This window comes from Oncorhynchus tshawytscha, linkage group LG15 (assembly GCF_018296145.1).
Source record: "Oncorhynchus tshawytscha isolate Ot180627B linkage group LG15, Otsh_v2.0, whole genome shotgun sequence".
In the NCBI taxonomy this organism is placed as follows: domain Eukaryota; kingdom Metazoa; phylum Chordata; class Actinopteri; order Salmoniformes; family Salmonidae; genus Oncorhynchus; species Oncorhynchus tshawytscha.
This window is the reverse complement of record NC_056443.1, coordinates 16,459,525-16,482,556: the sequence shown is the minus strand read 5'-3', so window position 1 is coordinate 16,482,556 and position 23,032 is coordinate 16,459,525. Positions and strand designations below refer to the sequence as shown.

General features: G+C 41.3%; 2 protein-coding genes across 2 annotated transcripts in view; both read right to left on the bottom strand.

Annotated features, from left to right (window-relative positions):
• Positions 1–505: 505 nt before the first annotated feature.
• On the bottom strand, positions 506–8,213 carry cited1 (Cbp/p300-interacting transactivator, with Glu/Asp-rich carboxy-terminal domain, 1). Its single transcript, XM_024373293.2, has 2 exons — positions 5,363–8,213; positions 506–3,032 (listed from the first exon to the last, which is right to left on the bottom strand). The coding sequence occupies exon 2, from the start codon at positions 3,017–3,019 to the stop codon at positions 2,456–2,458; it is 564 nt and encodes a 187-aa protein (XP_024229061.1). The 5' UTR covers positions 3,020–3,032; positions 5,363–8,213; the 3' UTR covers positions 506–2,455.
• A 1,826-nt stretch (positions 8,214–10,039) lies between these two features.
• Positions 10,040–23,032, bottom strand: part of hdac8 (histone deacetylase 8) — a 36,958-nt gene continuing 23,965 nt past the window's right edge. Inside the window, exon 11 of the mRNA XM_024373292.2 lies at positions 10,040–10,201. Coding sequence (XP_024229060.1) covers positions 10,179–10,201 — 23 coding nt within the window. The 3' untranslated portion in view covers positions 10,040–10,178. The remainder of the gene's footprint in view (positions 10,202–23,032) is intronic.

Genomic DNA, 23,032 nt, shown 5'->3' with positions numbered 1-23,032 from the left:
TACATGGCCATTCAGTTTATGCGGCGCGATATAATAAAGCTGTTCTGAGGCGCATGTGTTCCCAATTCCCATGACAAATGTCACTAGTGACGTCCTTCTTTCTGGCAGCTTGCTTTCATATGCTTTAAGTGTATGCTCTATTTATCTTCTCATAGTTACAGAAGTTAAGGACTTACACAAAGACACCGCATTATGCTTGACCCCTGGCCCTCAATAAACATGCAACAGTGTGTCTGTTGTAGCCTATCAATGGTGTGTTTTTATATGTTTGACAAATCTTTCTAAAAAATCATGCCTACGAATATTCTGTTCTGTTTCTGTATAGGCCAACAGCCCATTTTCCTTTCATTATAAGACTTGCGTGACCTGTTGATTTGAGAAGTCACCACTAGATGGCGACATGTCATAAAATGTTAACAGTTCTCAGCAATCAAGAGTTTATGAATGAATTTACTAAAATAATATGTACAAATGTTGCATCTGGTCGGCGAAATGACAAATACGATTCAGTTTGGTATTCTTTATTTTCCACCCCAAATGCAGTGAAGTAACAAAAATACAAGCATTTCAATATGATCTAGTACATATTTTCATAAAGATACAAATGAGATGCAAACGGAGAAAGTGCTAAAACAAAAATCAACATCAGTTATGATTCCATCTGTCATTTCAAAAACAAAAAGAAAAGAGATAAAAGAAATAGGTCCCTCTCCTTTTCTAAAATAAGGCCTCAATTAAAAAAAAGGTGTGATTTAAAGAGAGAAACTTAGGACCATACAATCAGTGCAGTAGCTAGACAAGTGATTCATTTTTTTTTCTCCAACATTTTTTTTTCCATTACAAAATCAATAGCAAGAAGTGTTTTTCAAGCTAAAACAAAAAGAACATGACCACAAAAATATCTGAAATGTCATAAGGAATGTAAAACAAACATTTAATGAAAAGTAAATGTTCTTGCTAGCCTGGAAGCTCAAAGGGTTTCTGATTAGGAAATAAGTTGGTGTAGTTATCTTGCATTTCCGTGGAGTCAAAACTTAAAGGGAAACTTACAGGAATATTTTCCCATGCAAGCAGTCACACACACTCGTGCTCTCTTACGATCAAGTGATCCAGCAACTAAAACTACAAAACAATAAGGACCCTGTTTAGATATGTAGCCTACTCCTGCTTTGGTCTACTGTCGGCCTACTGACTGACTAACTCGAAACGGTAAAAACACCAACATATCACATGGTGAAAGAAGCATGATGATGCCAAGTGACTCACACTTGGAACATGGGAACTTAGTCAATTGGAACATTTCCTCTTTATTAAGAGGTAATCTTGTTTCTGGAGTCTTCTGAACAGGTACTGTTCAAAAAAATATATAATTTACACAATCATTAGTTTATAATTAATTAGCCTTCAGCTCTCACAAGTCAACCCCCCTCCAAAAAATCACCCTTCTTTAACCGCCTCATTACATGTAACCCTCAGGAACTATTGTACATGTCCTATATGGCACCCTATTCTCTCATATATATATATACACACAGCACTACTTTTTAACAGGACACACAGGGCTCTGGTCAAAAGTAGTGCATGGGCCCTGGTCAAAAGTAGTGCCCTATTTGGGGAATTGGGTGCCATTTTGGACATACACATTGACGGTACAACAGCAGAGTAGGTAGTAATGGAGCGTCTTGGCTCTAGGACCACAGTGGACAGATGAAGAGACTTATAATAGACAGACAGAATGATGGGGCAGGAACTATGATTCATTTCACCTACAGAGTTACCAGGACACGAAGACCACGGACGTTAAGACTCATTAATTTATTTAGATACAGACACTGACAGCACCATACAGGTCAGGTTACACCGGTCCACCGAGACTACACAGGCTTCTGATGCCTCCTGTCATGTCTGTCTTATGTCACAGGGACCTGAATAATCACACACACACACACCCTGGTGTTCCATCAAACCCGCTGAACTCTCCTGAATGTTGGGGTAACTGAATAAGTGACAAGTGCCTGTTTCACGGCTGCTACTTCCATTACCGGATCGTAATACCATCCATCCCTCCTTCTGCCGGTGTGTGTGTAGGGGGCCCTTGGGAAGTAGAGTGAAATTGACAGACAGGCCCGAGGCTCAGGTTCCCTCAGTAACATAGTATTTTCTGTGAGACACACAAAAACATTAGACCCTGTGTCTATCCTTTCTCCTTTAAATTTAGAACAGGATACAGAGGAAAAACAAGAGAACAGCATGCTCTTTTTGGGTCAGGTTGTGTCCATAACTTGTCCTTTAGAGAAAAACAGAGGGTGACCCCCAAAAAAATGTCTAATTTCGTGTGTTTGGGTGAGCACCCAGCCGGGACATTAGAGTTTATGTCAATCCAACCTAGAGAGTAATGAAAAGGAAAGAATGAGAGAGCACAAATCTCCTCCTTTCATCCCTCCATTTGTGTGGGTCAGCATCCGGCAGGTACATCCGCTATGAAGTCAAACTCGTTCTGTCCTAGCCAGAGTTCAGGCAGCTCGTTAGCCTGGTCCAACCCCAGCTCTACAACCAACGACATCAGAACCTCCTCGTCCACCGGGTCAGAGTCAATAATCCCCCCACAGCCCTGATTCCTCCCTCCAACACCTCCAGGGGTACCCCCCACCAGCTGCCCCGCCGAGCCCAGTGTTGAGGCCCCAAACCCCCTCTGAGGTCCTGACGTAGGCCCAGAGGCTACGCCGCCACTTATACCTCCAGCCAGACTCTGGTAGTGGGAGTTGAGTTTCTGGAGCTGCATGCTGGCGAGGAGGTGAGGGCCGGTCTGGAGGGACTGCAGGCAGAATGGTGGAGGTTTGGAGAGGGATGGAGAGGTGGAGGTGTGGAGGGTGGTGGAGGAGGAGGGTAAGGGGCCACCCCCGGGTGTCTTGACAGGCACTGCCGTCCCGGTGTAGTGGAGGAGGGTGAGGGAGGATGATGGCAGCTCGCGGTCCTTCATGACAACGTGGGTGGGGCTGGAGAACAGTAGTGAGGTCATCACCTGGGGATGCCTGGGAATGAGGAAAAGATGTTACGATGACGTCATCAAACAGGGACACTACACAAGGCGGAAGAGATAACAGAGAGTACTAAAAACATACAAGGTTCTGATAAGAGATATGACATCATAGCGGCTGGATCACAGAGTGATGATAAGATTCATTTTCTTTGCTTTAACAGCCTGAAGTCAATTGTTTTACTAGGCTACCCGCTAAGTTGAGACTGGAGACTGTGTCCCGGCTAAAAATCATTGTCTAATTTAATTGGTGGGTCACACAAACAAACAAAAAATATATATTTTTTTGCTTTTTACATTACAAAGAGAAAGGCTTGTATCCCAAATGGCACCCTATTCCCTTTATAGTGCACTACTTCTGACCAGAACCAACCAAGGTTTGGGAACTTGGGATACAGACTAAGTCAATTAACCATGAAAATACCATAGGCTCAGAGAGAGGGGACTGACTGACTGTCTGGGGTTCATAATAGGGTTAAAAGACAACAGACCCATTGACGTCTGAGTCACATGATAACATACATACATATTGCCCTGAGAAAAGGAGTGTGTATGTGGGTGCGTGCATGTTTGCGTGAAAGGGACACACACGTCCAGTCATGAGGCTGTCATTTTAGGCAGTTAATCGCTTAATTGTATGTGCTGATCCACTGGAACCCCCTTCCTGAGACACACACTCATCCAACCCCCTTCCTGCCCCAGCCCATATTTAGGGAGAGGATAATTGCTACAGGCATGCATGCAGCTGCACTGGGCCTATAGAACACACACACACCCGTCATCTTCTGTGGCCTGCCATTGACAGCTGTTTGGTATTCACCACTTTGTGTGTGTTCTCTGGTCCTTTGTGTTCATTATTCATTGGATGATTACTGTCAGAGGCAGACTGACTGCACATGGTTCCACAACACAACAGCTTTCTATTAAACTGATGATGCTGACGGGAAGACAGACAGACCGATAGGAGGAAGGAGAGACACTGGGCCATGTTCAAATATCAGTGGTGGAACAAGTACCCAATTGTCATACTTGAGTAAAAGTAAAAAGGTACCTTAATAGAAAATGGCTGAAGTAAAAGTGAAAGTTTACCCAGTAAAATACTACTGGTGTAAAAGTCCAAGTATTTGGTTTTAAACCAGATGGCACAATGTAGTCTATTTTTTATTGGCGGATAGCCAGGGGAACACTTCAACAAAGCATTTGTGTTTAGTGAGTCCGCCAGATCAGAGGCAGTAGGGATGTTCTCTAGATAAGTGTGCGAATTTGACAATTTCTGTCTAAATGTAACAAGTACTTCTGGGTGACAGGGAAAATGTATGGAGTAAAAAGTACATTATTTTCTTGAGGAATGTAGTGCAGTAAAAGTTGTAAAAATTCTAAATAGTAAAGACATCCCAAAAAACTACTTAAGCAGTACTTTAAAGTATTTTTACTTAAGTACTTTAAACCACTGTCAAATATCCTTCCATTTATATCCATGATTATGCCTTCCTCAAGGAGAATGCGTTTTGAAAGTATTCCAACAGAGCCTATTGAAGTGGTATGTGTCTCACTAAACTGCTTCATTAAAACCTATTGCCAAGAAGACAAACTTGATTGAATAGCCTACCTTTGTCAATTAGCAAGGCTAGTATATTTAGCCTATATAAACTAATCACATTATGTCAGACAATCACAATAGAAGTTACTTGGAACAGGTTTTCAGTAATATGGTTAATCATATAGGTCTCCCGGTGGACTTGAGGGTCAGACCTGAAAGAGCATAAAATGCGTCTCATCTCTCCCAACAACGGCGGTGTCAATTACCATGCGTGACGAACAAATTGAAACGTCAATCTGCACACACCTTCACCATATGCTGAGGCTTAACATGGCCACTTGTTTTAATTGAATCAACACATTTAACTATGGGGTGGAGGAAACAACGCAGAAAGGATATTTAATCACCCTACAAAATGCCATTAACGTATAGCCAGCCTACTTTGCATAACACGTATAGGCTAACTCATGTTTGTGACCCCATTTGCAAATTTGGTCAAATTGACTAAATAGCTTATTCAAAACCAGGCTTTTAGGAGATGAAAGTTATTGAGTAGTGTCATAAATCGTTCAAATAGCGCGTAAAATGTATTTCATTTCAGGGTGTAGGCAAACTTCAGAATGCAGATCGGAAAACTGTAAAAAAAAACAAGTGTTTGGCGAATACAAGTGCACACTCTGCCTTATTGCTCTGCGAAAGAAAACAAATAGTAAAGCAAACCATGGGCAATGTCAAATAAACATACAAATAGCATTAACAGAAAATGTATACAGGCAAGAACAAACCTTTTAGAAAAAACGCTCAGCACAGCAGAGAAGGTCCGTGTGTGGAGAGGATTGGTGAGATGTCTAATGAACCCAAATCAACTCGCAAAACCACACCAGTAAGTAAATGTTTTGTCGTCAACTAAAACGTTTGTTAATAGTGGTCTATATTTAGCAAGTCATCCGTTAGGTCCTGTTATTAAACTGTAGCCATAAAGTAAACGGTTGTGGATCAGGACATTGTCCCCGTGCAGCGTCTCGCCTTCACTCTCAATTTCTCTCTAGACTGGACGACTCGGGCAGAGTTCCCTCAATGGTGTTGTTACTGAATCTAAAGGATTATTCATTCGCTCGCTCACTCACTCGACCCTCAAGAAGCGGCGGGCGAAGTGCGTTTGTGGCTGGACAGCATCAAAATCCCGGCCAAGAGTATGAAGAGAATCGGACAGACGCACAAGGGCTATCGCCCAACAAACGGTTCGGTTAATTCCAGTACCTTCGTGATCCAGTTTCCACAGTTTCCGTGTGCCCGTCATGAAAGCGCTCAACTGAGGCAGATGTTCTTTATTCTCAAGAGCGAGCGCCTTTCTCTACAATCACAGATCAAATAGTGTTCTATTCTATTCTCAACAGCCATCTCACTGATTATCATTCATGAGGGAACGCATAGACCCAACACCCCTCAATGCACTTGAAACAATAACTGATGATTTGCACAACATAAAATGTGACACCAAAATGAAAAACAGTGTGGGCCAACACACTCGCACTAGCCTACTTAGACAGACACCGTGGATGCTGTCATCAATTAGGTAGGCCTATTTAATATTTTAAAGTCCTCTGTTTCAAGTATAGGTCAAATAACTCATGTCATCGTGAAATAAAATGACAGACCGAAACATTTCCCAAAATTCGAGGTTGTCCTATCAACCCAGACCCATTGATAACACAGCCTTTTTTCAGATCCTCTTTTCATTCATGCATAGATTTTTAACAATTCGTCTCAATATTGTCAGAGAGAGAAAAGAAAACATGCCAAGGCACCTTCTTTTAAAACACCACGCGCCTTAATTCCTTTTCAGTTAACCACATAAAGGCTTGCGAGCATCTGTCTTTATTGTGGTCAAGTCCCGTCAGTGCGCGGGGACAGTTCTCATGTAGATGAGGCTCAAGCATGATGTATGGAAGTAAGGGGAGTCCTCTTTCTCCCCGGTGAGAAAACGTTATGCAAATGAGACGAACGGTTTTCAATTTCCCTCTTGAATGTAAAACTAGAAAAAAACGGGTAAAAACAGACCGACCCACATAAACGCAAATTAACGTCAGCTTGTAATGTTCAACAACTCTCCTTTGATACATTTTTTTTGCAAGCCTAGTTATATTATAGACTGAGCCCTAAAGCAAACACTTATCTTATGACAAAACAATTCATAATCTAAAAAGGTCAACTGATGTCGTATTCAAATCAAATGATGACATCCTATGGAGGGAAACATGATGTTTTGCATAAAATGTCGTTGGGAAGGCCTGATGCAGTCAGTCTAGTCGTCATACGGGACATGGCAGGCAGGTGTGCTATTCAACAGCATGAATAGAGTTGGGAGTTTGATTTCAGGCTGGGGAGGAGAGTAAACGTTCTTATCTATACACAAGGCTCTGAGTTTCTTTAGTGAAGCTGTCAGGCAGATAGGATGTGTATGGTTAATGTATGGAAGCCATGCCTTTTCTCAATTGGATTTGCGCAACTCCTGCGTCCTCTTTACTCTGCCCTCTCTTGCCTCCCTTTTCCTAAGTCAGCAAAACTTAAGCAGCTGGTTAGGATAATTAAGGTAGTAGGTTAGGAAAAGTGTTAGGGTTAGCTAAAATGATTTCCGACTTGACTTGAATATGTAAACTGACATCACTTTCACATTAGCGGCATCCCTTCTAGACATGACCGCGCTTCATCTGTTGAATTACATTTAGTCGTGGAGCCCAAAATAAGTGAGAAGTGATTAAAAACCAATTAAATTAGTTGTGTAGGTCATTTTAAAAGGCACAATAAGTTCCATATTGTTTTTAAACGTGTGTATGCTTTTCTCAACAAAAAAAGAAGCTAAATCAAAAGGGGGTGTGGCAGATTTCAAAACTTACAAAAATGACAACTTGATGAAAGGTGGCTATCAAGGAGGGAAGGACACTCATCTGTCGCCTACTAACGAATTGTCATCACCACCTGACCACTTATCGGTTTCTGGGTCATGGGAGAGAGAGGTGTGGAGGACGGACTTATCTTCAAATGATTAAAGGCCCAATAAATAAAGTGGATTGAGAAACATTTTTGGTTGGCAAAGGACTGATAATTTGGCCATATTGCCAATCCAAAAATAAAGTGATATGCCATGCAACAGCTCTGTCTTTCAGAAATCTGAGGAATTATCAATGTTTTAAATAGAGAAACAGTATGTCTTAAAGCTCCCTAGGCCCTGAAGTTGTCTTGTTCTGGTCTCCATGCAGTCATATGGGGAGTTTGGGGGAGGAGGTGGAAGACAGAACTACCCTACTCTGTCTAAATTCATCCTTTTTACTGAGTCGTTGCGCAATAGGCTGTCACAGAGCTGTTTACAAGATAGGAGTTTCAATCAGTTTCGTCTTTCCTCCGAACCCATAAACAGACTAATGAGTTTCACATGCACTCTGAGGAAAACCACAACTCTGACCACAGAATCCATAAAGTGTGTGTGTGTTTGTCGCTGAGTGTGGGTACTCTGTGTGTGTGTTCTGGTTGTGGTCATAATGTTTAAATGAAATCCATAAAGATCACACAGAACTTCTGTTCCACACATGGAACCCACTTTGATTCCCCACCTCTAGGCTGCATCCAAAATGGCACTATATTCCCATAGGGCTCCAGTCAAAAGTAAAAGTAGTGCACTATAGCGAACAGTGTCATTTGGGACACAGACCTACATTTGGTGAGTTTCCTATACTGGATGTGATTGAAGCTCATGTTTTAATCAGTTTGTATAAAAAATAAAAAAAATAAATGTTATTTACACCATATAGAAGGCAAAGGTGAACCATAAAAAAAGTTGTACTTTTTTGAAACCAAAAGCAAAATTATTTTTAAAAAACTGTTCTACACTCCTAATGACCTTACAGTTGAAAGTAAAACATGCGGTTTGAACAGGACTGAAATCAAATTTGCTCGATGCTTTCGCGTAAAAGATTTAATTAGACAAGAGATCAGATCATTGACATGCCACTTAAAAACACAGTCTGTACAATATATACTGAACAAAAATAAACATGTGTTGGTCCCATGTTTCATGAGCTGATATAAAAGGTCCCAGAAATGATCCATACGCACAAAAAGCTTTTCTCTCAGATTTTGTGTACAAATTTGTTTACATCCCTGTTACTGAGCATTTCTACTTAGCCAAAATATTCCATCCACCTGACACGTGTGGCATATCAAGAAGCTAATTAAACCGCATGAACATTACACAGGTTCACCTTGTGCTGGGGAAAATAAAAGGCCACTAAAATGTGCAGTTTTGTTACGCAACAATGCCACAGATGTCTCAAGTTGAGGGAGCATGCAATTGGCATGCTGGCTGCAGGAATGTCCACCAGAGCTGTTGTCAGAGAATTGAATGTTCATTTCTCTACCATAAGCCGCCTCCGTCAATTTAGAGAATTTGGCAGTACAGCCAACCTGCCTCACAACCGCAGACCTTGTAACCATGCCAGCCCAGGACCTCCACATAAGACTTATTCAGCGTCTGAAACCAGCCAACCGGACAGCTGATGAAACTGAGGATTATTTATGTCTGTAATAAAGCCCTTTTGTGGGGAAAAACTGATTCTGATTGGCAGGGCCTGGCTCCCCAGTGGGTGGACCAGATTCCCAAGAAGGGTGGGCCAATGCCCTCCCATGGCTGCGCCCCTGCTCAGTCATGTGAAATCCATAGATTAGGGTCCAATTTATTTAAATTGACTGATTTCCTTATGTGAACTGTATCTCAGTAAAATCTTTGAAATAGTTGCGCTTATATTTTTGTTCAGTTAAGAAAAATGCCCATATAAAGCTCTCGAAATATACTGCACTCATGTAGTGAAGATCATCTGTAGCACTAAGATCATAAAACAAAGTTCTTGTCAGGATACTCTATATGGGGTGTAAGATTATCTTAATACTGAAGATTATCTTTGTTTTTGGGAAACTCACCCCAGGGAGGCATGAACATACAGCACCAGGGAAGCAGCTAAAGAGGTAACACGAGCCCCCAACATGTCTGCTTTACTCGTTTAGCACAAATCTTAACATAGCCCATCCTAAATGTTTCCCACGCCTAAATATGTACACATTTAAGTCTAATATTACAACCCACCCATAGCCCAGGTTATAAACTGAAAATTTAGAAGCAAAATATAACAAGGTAGGAATTCTGGGCCATGCAATCTTATTCATTATGATCTAAAAGGCTAAAATCATCTTCAAATTCTGATCCTAGTACAGCATTCATACTCAGACCCTTTGGGAATTCTCAGTCTGGTCCATGGCTAGTCATACCAGAATCTCCTCCCCACAGTAAAAAAAAAAAAAAACTATACAAAGACAAAACGGAAACAGCAAACCGGCAACATCAGCACCCTACCCCCTCCTCGTCCCCTACAATAAAACATCCCCCTGGAAACATTCAAGTCATGTTTTTCCACAATTTTCCTGCTCCCCCCCCAACATCTCCCTCTCCTCCCCGTTGGCAAAGGATGGAGCTCCAACATACGGTCTTCATCAGCCTGGTGTGTGTTCATTACCCCAGGAGGCCCTGATTGGAAACATGAGACTCTGCTCTTAAACCACATTCTTCAAATTCCCTGTAAACAACAGAGGGGAGGGATGGAGGGAGGGAAAAACAGGGTTAAATTAATCATAGATACTTAGAAATAAGCACAATGAAAACTCACGACACAAAGTCAAAACACACAGAAGAAAATGCATTAATTTCTCTCACATTGTGTCCATACAGAGCATGTACCCGCACACACACACCTCAGCCTCGCCATCAGTGACAGCGTTAGCATGCCGCTAAGTGTGGACAGAAGTGTTGTCAGTGATAATTCAGATTTATCTGTAGATGAAAGGAGATGTAACCTCCTATTAGCCTGGTTTAGATAAGGTGTGTATGTGTGTGCGGGAGGAGTAGCCTAGCGGTGACTAAGAGTTCACTTGTCTAAATGTAATGTAAACTCAGCAAAAAAAGAAACTTCCTCTCACTGTAAACTGTGTTTATTTTCAGCAAACTTAATGTGTACATAATTGTATGAACATAAGATTCAACAACAGACAAACTGAACAACTTCCAGACATGTGATTAACAAATGGAATAATGTGTTCCTGAACAAATGGGGGGGGGTCAAAATCAAAAGTAACATTCAGCATCTGGTGTGGCCACCAGTTGCATTAAGTACTGCAGTGCATCTCCTCATGGACTGCAGCAGATTTGCCAGTTCCTGCTGTGAGATGTTACCCCACTCTTCCACCAAGGCACCGGCAAGTTCCCGGACATTTCTTGGGGGGGATGGCCCTAGCCCTCACCCTCCGATCCAACAGGTCCCGGACGTGCTCAATGGGATTGACATACGGGCTCTTCACTGGCCATGGCAGAACACTGACATTCCTTTCTTCTATGAAATTGCGCACAGAACAAGCAGTATGGCTGGTGTCATTGTCATGCTGGAGGTTCATGTCAGGATGAGCCTGCAAGAAGGGTACCCTGCAAAGCACAGCGTTGAGATTACCTACAATGACAAGCTCAGTCCGATGATGCTGTCACACACCGCCCCAGACCATGACGGACCCTCCACTTCCAAATCGATCCCGCTCCAGAGTACAGGCCTTGGTGTAGCACTCATTCCTTTGACAATAAATGCGAATCTGACCATCACCCCTTGTGAGACAAAACCGTGACCCGTCAGTGAAGAGCACTTTTTGCCAGTCCTGTCTGGTTTGTGCCCATAGGCAACGTTGTTGCCCATGATGTCTGGTGAGGACCTGCCTAACAACAGGCCTACAAGCCTGCAGTCCAGCCTCAGCCTATTGCGGACAGTCTGAGCACTGACGGAGGGATTGTGCGTTCCTGGTGTAACTCGGGCAGTTGTTGATGCCATCCTGTACCTGTCCCGCAGGTGTGATGTTCAGATGTACCGATTCTGTGCAGGTGTCGTTATATGTGGTCTGCCACTGCGAGGACGATCAGCTGTCCGTCCTGTCTCCCTGTAGCGCAGTCTTCGGCGTCTCACAGTAAGGACATTGCCATTTATTGCCCTGGCCACATCTGCAGTCCGTGTCCTTGCAGCATGCCTAAGGCATGTTCACGCAGATGAGCAGGGACCCTGGGTATCTTTCTTTTGGTTTTTCAGAGTCAGTAGAAAGGCCTCTTTAGTGTCCTAACTTCTCATAACTGTGACCTTAATTGCATTAAAAGCATGGGAAACCATGTTTAAACCCTTCACAATGAAGATCTGTGAAGTTATTTGTTTTTTACAAATTATCTTTCAAAGACGGTCCTGAAAAAGGGATGTTTCTTTTTTTGCTGAGTTTGTTCGTTCAGCGATTCATTGTCTGTCGTAACGAGGAAGAAAGAGAACGTGGATGCAACATGCAACAATTTCAAAGATTTTACTCAGTTACAGTTCATATAACAAAATAAGTAAATTGAAATAAATGAATTAGGCCCTAATCTATGGATTTTACATGACTGGGAATACAGATATGCATTTATTGGTCACAGATAAAAAGGTAGGGGTGTAGATCAGAAAACCAGTCAGTATCTGGTGTGACCACCATTTCGTAAATTCAGCACGACATCTCCATCGCATAGAGTTGATCAGGCTGTTTATTGTGGTCTGTGGAATGTTGTCCCACTCCTCTTCAATGGATGTGTGAAGTTGCTGGATACTGGCGGGAACTGGAACACGCCGTCTTACACGTTGATCCAGAGCATCCCAAACATGCTCAATGGGTGACATGTCTGGTGAGTAAGCAGGCCATGGAAGAACTGGGACATTTTCAGCTTCCAGGAATTGCGTACAGATCCTGTGACATGGGGCTGTGCATTAGTCATACTGAAACATGAGGTGATGGCGGCAGATGAATGGCATTAAGTGCATTCAAATTGCCATTGACAAAATGCAATTGTTTTCATTGTCCGTAGCTTATGCCTGCCCATACCATAACCCCACCACCATGGGGCACTCTGTTCACGTCAGCAAACCGCTCACCCACACAACGCTATACACGCCGTCTGCCATCTGCCCAGTACAGCTGAAACCGGGATTCATCCGTGAAGATCACACTTCTCCAATGTGCCAGTGGCCATCAAAGGTGAGCATTGGCCACTGAAGTCAGTTACGACCCTGGTGAGGAAGGCAAGCACGCAGATGAGTTTCCTCTGAGACAGTTTGTCAGTTTGTGCAGAAATTCTTTGGTTGTGCAAACCCACAGTTTAATTAGCTGTCCGGGTAGCTGGTCTCCGACGATCCCGGATGTGGAGGTCCTGAGCTGGCGTGGTTATACAGTGCATTCGCAAAGTATTAAGACTTCTTCCACATGTTTTCCCCTCAATCTACACACGATACCCCATAATGACAAAGGGAAAACAGGAATACGTTATCTGCGTAAGAATTCAGAAACTTTGCTATGAGTATAGATTGAGCTCAGGTGCATCGTGCTTTCATTGATCATCCTTGAGATGTTTCTACAAAACTTTGAGTACACCTATGGTAAATTCAAACTAATTGGACACGATATGGAAAGGCACACACCGGTCTATATAAAAGGTCCCACAGTTGACAGTGCATGTCAGAGCAAAAACCAAGCCATGAGGTCGAAGGAATTGTCCATAGAGCTCTGAGACAGGATTGTGTCGAGGCACAGATCTGGGGAAGGGTAAGAAAAACGTCTGCAGCATTGAACGTCCTCAAGAATACAGTGGCCTCCATCATTCTTAAATGGAAGTAGTATGGAACCACCAAGATTCTTCCTAGAGCTGGCCGCCAGGCCAAACTGAGCAATTGGGGGAGAAGGGCCTTGATCATGGAGGTGACCAAGAACCCAATGGTCACAGACAGAGCTCCAGAGTTCCTCTGTGGAGATGGGACAACCTTCCAGAAGGACAACCATCTCTGCAGCACTCCACCAATCAGGCCTTTATGGTAGAATGGCCAGACGGAAGCCAGTCCTCAGTAAGAGGCACATGACAGCCTGCTTGGAGTTTGCCAAAAGGCACCTAAAAGGACTGACCATGAGAAAGAAGATTCTTGTTTGATGAAACCAAGATTGAACTCTTTAGCCTGAATGCATCACGTCTGGAGGAAACCTGGCACCATCCCTACGGTGAAGCATGGTGGTGAAAGCAAAATGCTGGGGGATTTTTTCAGTGGCAGGGTCAGGGAGACTAGTCAGGATTGAGGGAAAGATGAAAGGAGCAAAATATGGAGAGATCCTTGATGAAAATTTGCTCGAGAGCGCTCAGGACCTCAGACTGGGGCGAAGATTCACCTTCTAACAGTACAACGACCCTAAGCACACAGCCAAGACAATGCAGGAGTGGCTTACGGACAAGTCTCTGAATGTCCTTGAGTGGCCCAGCCAGAGCTCGGACATCTCTGGAGAGACCTGAAAATAGCTGTGCAGCGACACTCCCCATCCAACCTCACAAAGCTTGAGAGGATCTGCAGAGAAGGGGAGAAACTCTCCAAATACAAGTTTGTAGCATCATACCAAAGAAGACTCAAGGCTGTAATTGCTGCCAAAGGTGCTTCAACAAAGTACTGAGTAAAGGGTCTGAATACTTAGGTAAATGTGATTAGTTTATTTTAAATACATTTGCAAAAATGTGTAAAAAAATGTTTTGCCTTGTCATTATGGGGCATGGTGTATAGAATAAGGATTTTATCATTTAAAAAAATCAATTTTAGATTAAGGCTGTAACGTCACAAAATGTGGAAAAAGACCAGGGGTCAGAATACCTCCTGAATGTACTGTACGTGGTCTGCAGTTGAGGCCGGTTGGACGTACTGCCAAATTCTCTAAAACGACATTGGAGGCAGCTTATGGTAGAGAAATTAACATTCAATTCTGGCAACAGCTCTGATGGACATTCCTGTAGTCAGCATGCCAATTGCATGCGCCCAAAGAACTTCAGACATCTGTGGCATTGTGTTGTGTGACAAAACTGCACAGTTTAGAGTGGCCTTTTATTGTTCCCAGCACAAGGTGCACCTGTGTAATGATCATGGTGTTTAATCAACTTCTAAATATGCCACACCTGTTAGGTGGGTGGATTATCTTGATAATAAATGCTCAATAACAGGCATGTAAAAAATGTGTGAACAAAATTAGAGAAATACGCTTTCTGGGTGTATGGAAAATATCTGGGATATTTAATTTTAGCTCATTAAAACATGGGACCAACACTTTACATGTTGCGTTTATAAAAAAAAAAAAAGTCAGTATATGTGGAGACTGAGCATCCAGTAACAGGGTTGAAAAAAACTACATTCCAGATGCAACAAATGATTTGTGTTGTCTGTCTACACTGCATTCTCCCTCTGTGATGTGTGTGTGTGTGTATGCGCGCGCAGTTCCCCAGACGGACAGTTATTCAAAATGCAAAACGTATAAGTGATGTACTTCCTCAGCAAGAGCAGATATGCAAATGAGGAAACAGAATAGGTAAATACACAAAGGTAACACTTCACTTGCATAACATGGTGATAAGAGCTTATTTCCAACCAATGAATAACCAGCCACACACTTTACAACCTTTGTCTTGGGTCTCCATCTGTAGCTATCAATATCATGTTTCAGAGCGATGCATGTCTGAATATGGTTAGGTAAACACTGTGATTGCATAGCAATGGTGAATATGTGTTGAATAGAAGGGGCAGGTCAAACACGTCAGTGTCTATACGGACAATGCTGCTTTGATTTCCTATTATTAAACAGGCTGTTTCACGTTTAACCAACAAAAGCTATGAGAATGACAATCATACACTCATACAGTGCCTTCAGAAAGTATTCATACCCCTCTTCTTAATCTACATTTTGTTGTGTTAGAGCCTGAATTCAAAATGGATTAAATAGATTCTCACCCATCTACACAATATCCCAAAGTGAAAACATGGTTTAGAAATGTTAGCACATTTATTGAAAACTAAATACAGAAATCAAATTTATCGAAGTATTCACACCCGAGTCAATACACGTTAGTCACCGTCGGCAGCGATCACAGCTGTGAGTCCCTAAGGCTTCGCACACCTGGATTGTACTACATTTGCACATTATTATTAAAATTATTTAAAAACGGACAAGTTGGTTATTGATCATTGCTAGACAGCAATTTAAGTCTTGCCAAAGATTTAAGACAATTTAAGTGAAAACTAGTCCACTAGTTAACTCCAGTATATATTTATATTTGGCTTTGTGTTTTTAGGTTATTGTCCTGCTGAAAGGTGAATTTGTCCCCCAGTGTCTCTTGGAAAGCAGACAATCAGGTTTTCTTCTAGGATTTTTCTTGTGTTTGCTCTATTCTGTTTCTTTTCATCCTTAACTCCCTAGTCCTTGCTGATGACAAGCATACCCATAACATGATGCAGCCACCACCATGCTTGAAAATATGAAATGTGATACTCAGTGATGTGTTGTATTTGCCCCAAACATAGTGTTTTGTAATCTGGACATAAAGTCCATTTCTTTGCCACATTTTTCAGTTTTACTGCAGTGCCTTATTGCAAAACAGGATGTATGTTTTAGAATATTTTTGATTCTGTACAGGATTCCTTTTTTTTTCTTCTGTCATTTAGGTTAGTATTGGAGTAACTAATGTTGTTGATCTATCCTCAGTTGTCCTATCATAGCCATTAAACTCTGTTTCAAAGTCACCATTGGCCTCATGGTGAAATCCTTGTGGTTTCTTTCCTCTCCAGCAATTTAGTTCAGAAGGACGCCTGCGTCTTTGTACTTACTGGGTGAATTGATACACCCTCCAAAGTGTAATTTGTAACTTCACCATGCTCCAAGGGATATTCAAATGTAAGCTTTATTTTTCTTTTTTACCGGTCTACCAATATGTGCCGTTCTTTGTGAGGCAGTTGAAATCCTCCCTGGTTTTGTGGCGAATCTGTGCTTGAAATTCACTGCTCGGCTGAGGGACCATACTGATAATTGTGTGTGGTGTAGTTATTCAAAAATGTTAAATCACTATTATTGCACAGAGTCCATGTAAGCAAATCTTTACTTGTGGATGTATTTAGGCTTGTGATAACAAAGGGGTTGAATACTTACTGACAAAAGACAAAGCTTTTAATTTTTTAATAATAAGTAAATAAAAATCTAAAAACATAATTCCACTTTGACATTATAGGGTATTGTGTGTAGGTCAGTGACACAAAATCTCAATTTAATCAATGTTAAATGTACCAATATGTGGAAAAAGTTCAGGGGTGCGAATACTTTCTGAAGGCACCGTATAGATTGTTTTTTGGCAAACAACCGTTTTATAGAGGCATGGTTTGGTTTCCTATTTGTTTGCATTGTAGTGTGTGTGGTAAACCCATCATTATAGCAAGTCCTGTTGCATATGCTTAAAAGCCAGCCTGAGCTATCAGACTAGGGGGTTTGCATAGCAGTGTGTGTGCGCGCATACACACACACACTTGCACTGCCCAAGCATCCATTCCAATCAGCGCCTGGCAAAAAGCAACCATGTTTTCTATCCCTCTCTATTTTTAAACAGAGCTCAGAGTCTCGTAAATGTCCCCCAGATGTTGTTTGGAAATTCCGGTAAAGTGACGAGGAGTGAGCAGAGGTATTTACTACTTGTGTGTTAATCAATCGCAGCTCGTATTCGACAACTCTCTGGGAGCGAAGTGTTTGTCATGTTATCTCACACACGTTTATCATCTCCTGCAACATTAATGAGAAAACTGTCGGAGCTCTCACAACATTAAAATATACACTACCGTTCAAAAGTTTGGGATCACTTAGAAATGTTCTTGTTTTTGTCCATTAAAATAACATCAAATTGATCACAAATATAGTGTAGACATTGTTAATATTGTAAATGACTATGGTATCTGGAAAAAGCAGATTTTTTAAATGGAATATCTACATAGGCATACAGAGGCCCATTATCAGCAACCATCACTCCTGTGTTCCAATGGCACGTTGTGTTAGCTAATCCAAGTTCATCATTTTAAAAGACTAATTGATCATTAGAAAACCCTTTTGCAATTATGTTAGCACAGCTGAAAACTGCTGTGCTTATTAAAGAAGTAATAAAACTGGCCTTCTTTAGACTAGTTGAGTATCTGGAGCATCAGAATTTGTGGGTTCGATTACAGGCTCAAAATGGCCAGAAACAAAGCATTTCTTCTGAAACTCGTCAGTCTATTCTTGTTCTGAGAAATGAAGGCTATTCCATAAGAGAAATTGCCAAGAAACTGAAGATCTCGTACAATGCTATGTACTACTCCCTTCACAGAACAGCGCAAGCTGGATCTAACCGGAATAGAAAGAGGAATGGGAGGCCCCGGTGCACAACTGAGCAAGAGGACAAGTACATTTATAGTGTCTAGTTTGAGAAACAGACGCCTCAAGTCCTCAACTTGCAGCTTCATTAAATAGTACCTTTTAGCCACGACTGTTTATGCATGTGTACAAACACCTGCACGACATCAGCCTCAGGCAAACCGGCATTAGTTGTAAAAACACTGCCCCTCAGTGTAATTCAAATGTACATTTTATTATTATTTTCTTACTTTTATCTTTGACCATCTTTCTATCTCCCACACAGCAACTCCACTCCCACTTGTCTCCAGTTCCAAATAACAACCCTTAGCCCATTCCATCTATCTCTGCTGGCCACCCACTTCGGGTTTCTACGCAACACATATCTTTCAACTATGCGATGTTGATGTGATGTGATGTTTAACGTACAATTTCAATCCATCTAATCCACAGATTGCGAGTTGAAGATAAATATTTTTACTAAGAGTATTAGTAATTGACTGACATCTCTCCAGATGTCCTAACAGTACTATTTCTTAGGTCAATTTTAGATCAATGCTATGCATTTTCAGCCATTCCTGAACCGGAGACCAGAAACAGGCTACCCGAGGGCAATACCAAAATACATGGGTCTATTGATTCTGTATCCCCAAAATCTGCAGAGCTTCGATGACTTTATGTCCCAAATATTCAACATTTTGTTGGAGGCAAGAATTCTATATAGTAAGTTTAGCTGAAAAGCACAAAGTCTTGAATCTTGCATAGTTTTATATATCAACTCATACACCCTGTACCATGGAATTGGTACATCAAAAATCTCTTCCCAACTATTTTGCAATCTGTATGGCACAGTTGTCAACATCCTGTCCTCAAATGAAACTGGTATACTTCCCTATTTATGCTATTTTTATTCCTCCGCCAATTTTGATCTTTTGTATTGGGCAGACAGACCAGTTCCCTACCTCCTCCCGTTGCCACCTGCCTCCTCCATTTTTGGGGTAATGCTGTAATCAATTGGTTGTACTCTTGGATTGAGCAGACCTTCCCGTACAATTCTGATAACTCCATGAAGGACATAACTCTACCATTCCAATTTACAATATAATTTACAAACAAAATACCCTTTTCAAACATCTTTCCCATAAATACAGGTATTTTATCAACCAACACATTTGAGTTCAGCCATAATATTTGTTGTATCTTTTCAGGGGGATGAAATTGAACTTGTAGCCAGCTCTGCAATGCTTGTTTGAAAAACTGAGAAAAGTATCATTTTCAATTAAATCGAAAATGAGACATGGCAATCTGCACAAAGGCAAATTTCCCAAATAATGTTTAAACCTTTAACTAGGCAAGTCAGTTTAGAACAAATTCTTATTTTCAATGACGGCCTAGGAACAGTGGGTTAACTGCCTGTTCAGGGGCAGAACGACAGATTTGTACCATGTCAGCTCGGGGGTTTGAACTTGCAACATTCTACTTGAGAACCATTTAGGGTTCAAATAAAAGTTTTGAATGAGTGAGGCTTTTAAAGAGGTTAAGTGTTTTTATATTTAATAATCTCAACCCACCAAATTCATATTCATTATATAGATAGACAAAATAAAACGTGCATGGTTTAGTGTCCCAGATAAAGCTAAATATTTTTTGCTCATATGATTTGAAAAACGAGTCATCAGGAGTAGGCAGCGCCATAAGCAAGTGAGTAAACTGATAGGACTATGGAGTTAAATCAGGGCAATTGTTCCATAAATAGACAGATATTTACCTCTCCATGGTTGAAGGATCTTGTCTATTTTTACAAGTTTTCAACTAAAATTCATTGTGGAGAGCTTATTTATCTCTTTTGTGATATGAACGCTGAGTATGTCTACTTCACCATCAGCCCATTTTATAGGTAAACTGCAGGATAATGTAAAAGTTGTATTTTTTTTAAAAGATCCAATACGCAATATTGTACACTTATCATAATTAGGTTTTAGTCCAGAGAGCACAGAAAAGTTATCTAGATCTTTAAACGAGACATTGCAGGGATCTAGCTTGCGGACTTAATATAAAACTTGAGTCATCGGCATACCTTTGTTTTTAAGCCTTGGATTTCTAATCTTCTAAATGTTGTTATTGGATCTGATTTTAATAGCTAGCATTTCAATGGCCAATAGCTAGCATTTCAATGGCCATTATATGGTGACAGTGGACACCCTTGTTTAACTCCTCTTGACAATTCAAAACTCTGAGAAGTAGCCGTTATTTACTATTTTACACCAGGGGTTGCTATACATTATTTTTACCAATTTCATAAGAGAATTATTGAAATTTTAAAAAATCCATGAATTTATAAATAAAATCCAGTCTTTATGAAATGCCTTTTCAAAATCCGCTATAAATACCATTCCAGGCTTCTTATACATTTCACGATGTTCTATTATTTCTAGTAGTTGTCGTACATAATCTCCAGTGTATTGTCCATGTAAAAAACCTGACTGATCAGGATGAACAATACCTGGTAAAACCCGTTTAATTCTGAGTGCTATGCATTTCACTAGTATTTTCACATCACGAGATTGAAGCGGAAGGGGCCTCCAGTTTTTTTATTTTTTAGATAGACTGGGTCTTTATATTTGCCATCTGGGTCTTGTTTTAATAATAGAGAAATCAGACCTTCCAGCTTAGTACCTGAGACTACCATTTCTATAGGAGTAGTTAAAACAATCAAAAAAATACTTGATATACCTCCACTGGTATGCCATCAATCCCTGAGATTTTTCCAGACTGAAAGTATTTAATAGCCTCAAAAAGTTCTTCCTCTGTAATTTGGCCATCACACTAATCTTTCTGTACATTTGTTAATTTTCCATTTTTTATATTATTTGGAAATAATTCCTAACCATAATCTTCATTCAGTGGGAGGATGAGACAGAAAAGAGAACATCTGCCTAAAATAATTATCCAGAGAATATTGTTTTTCATGGTCTGAGAGTCCTTTAGGTGCCCTTTGGCTAACTCCAAGTGGGCTGTCATGTGCCTTTTACTGAGGAGTGGCTTCTGTCTGGCCACTTGGTTCTTGGTCACCTCCCTGACCAAGGCCCTTCTCCCCCGATTGCTCAGTTTTGCCAGGTGACCAGCTCTAGGAAGAGTCTTGGTGGTTCCAAACTTCTTCCATTTAAGAATGATGGAGGCCACTGTGTTCTTGGGGACCTTCAATGCTGCAGAAAGTTCTTGGTACTGTTCCCCAGATCTGTGCCCCGACACAATCATGTCTCGGAGCTCTACGGACAATTCCTTTGATCTCATGGCTTGGTTTTTTCCTCTGACATGCATTGTCAACTATGGAATCTTACATAGACAGGTGTGTGCTTTTCTAAATCAGGTCCAATCAAGTGAATTTACCACAGGTGGACTCCAAATGAAATTGCAGAAATATCTCAAGGATGATCAATGGAAACAGAATGCAGCCGAGCTCAATTTCGAGTCTCATAGCAAAGGGTCTGAATACGTATACAAATAAGGTATCCGTTTTTACTTTGAATAAATATGCAAACATTTCTAAAAACCCGTTTTCGCTTTGTCATTATGGGGTATTGTGTGTAGATTGAAGAGTGAATTTTTTAAATCCATTTTTAGAATAAGGCTGTAAGGTAACAAAATTTGGAAAAAGTCAAAGGTGTCTGAATACTTTCCAAATGCACTGTATGTCTGCTGCAGAGGGATGAGAGCCATGAGAAAATGAGTTTTGATCAGTTATAAATTCAAATGCTGAAAACAAAATTGGCTCCTGTTTAAAAAGATGGAGAACAAGCTATGAAGGAAAAACAAGTTCTGGTGCAGGTTCAGTCAACTAGTGACAAAATAATATTGCGATATTGTCAAAGAGATCAAGTCAAAAAATAACATACTACTATGCATCTGTATCAATTATTTTTCCACCATCACTACTGCCTGCCAGTCTCCCCAATGTAGGCTACATGTCTGCATCCCAAATACACCTAATCCTTTATATAGTGCACTCCTTTTGACCAGAGCTAAGGGCAATAGTCAAAAGTGATGCACTAGATAGGGAAAAGGGTGGATTGGTTTATCCGTGCCTTGGGAAATACACTACATGACCAAAAGTATGTAGACACCCGCTTGTCGAACATGTCATTACAAAATAATTTGTAAAAATATTTTTATTTTACCTTTACTTAACTAGGCAAGTAAGTTGAGAACAAAATCTTACCTACAATGACGGCCTAGGAACACTGGGTTAACTGCCTTGTTCAGGGGCAGAACGACAGATTTCTACCTTGTAAGCTCGGGGATTCAATCCAGCAACCTTTCAGTTACTGGTCCAACGCTCTAACATCTAGTGGAAAGCCTGCCTGCCGCCCCTCATGGTCATTTCTGGAGTTGGTCCCCCCTTTGCTACTATAACAGCCTCCACTCTTCTGGGAAGGCATTCCACTAGATGTTGGAACATTGCTGCGGGGACATGCTTTCATTCAGCCACAAGAGCATTAGTGAGGTTGGGCACTGATAATGGGTGATTAGGCCTGGCGTGTAGTCAGCGTTCCAATTCATCCCAAAGGTATTCAATGGGGTTGAGGTCAGGGCTCTGTGCAGGCCAGTCAAGTTCTTCCACACCAATTTTGGTAAAACCATTTCTGTATGGACCCCGCTTTATCAAACAGGAAAGGGCCTTTCTCAAACTGTTGCCGCAAAGTTGGAAAAATAGAATTGTCTAGAATGTCATTGTATGCTGTAGCGTTAAGATTTCCCTTCACTTTTCACTAAGTGGCCTAACCATGAAAAACAGCACCAGAGCATTGTTCCTCGCCCACAAAACTTTACAGTTGACACTATGGATTGGGGCAGGTAGTGTTCTCCTGGCACTCACCAAATCCAGATTCATCTGCCGGACTACCAAATGGTGAAGCGTGATTCATCACTCCAGAGAATGCATTTCCACTGCTCCAGAGTCCAATGGAGGGAGCTTTACACCACCGCGGACGCTTGGCATTGCACATGATCTTAGGCTTGTGTGCAGCTGCTCGGCCAGAGGTTTTATGCACTATGCACTTCAGCGGTCCCATTCTGCTACCACTTGACGCCGTAGCCACTGTTGCTCCTAGACGTTTCCACTTCACAATAACAGC

Coding starts and splice junctions, on each gene's coding strand:
- cited1 (XM_024373293.2), bottom strand. CDS start 3,019: ATGACCTCACTACTGTTCTCCAGCCCCACCCACGTTGTCATGAAGGAC.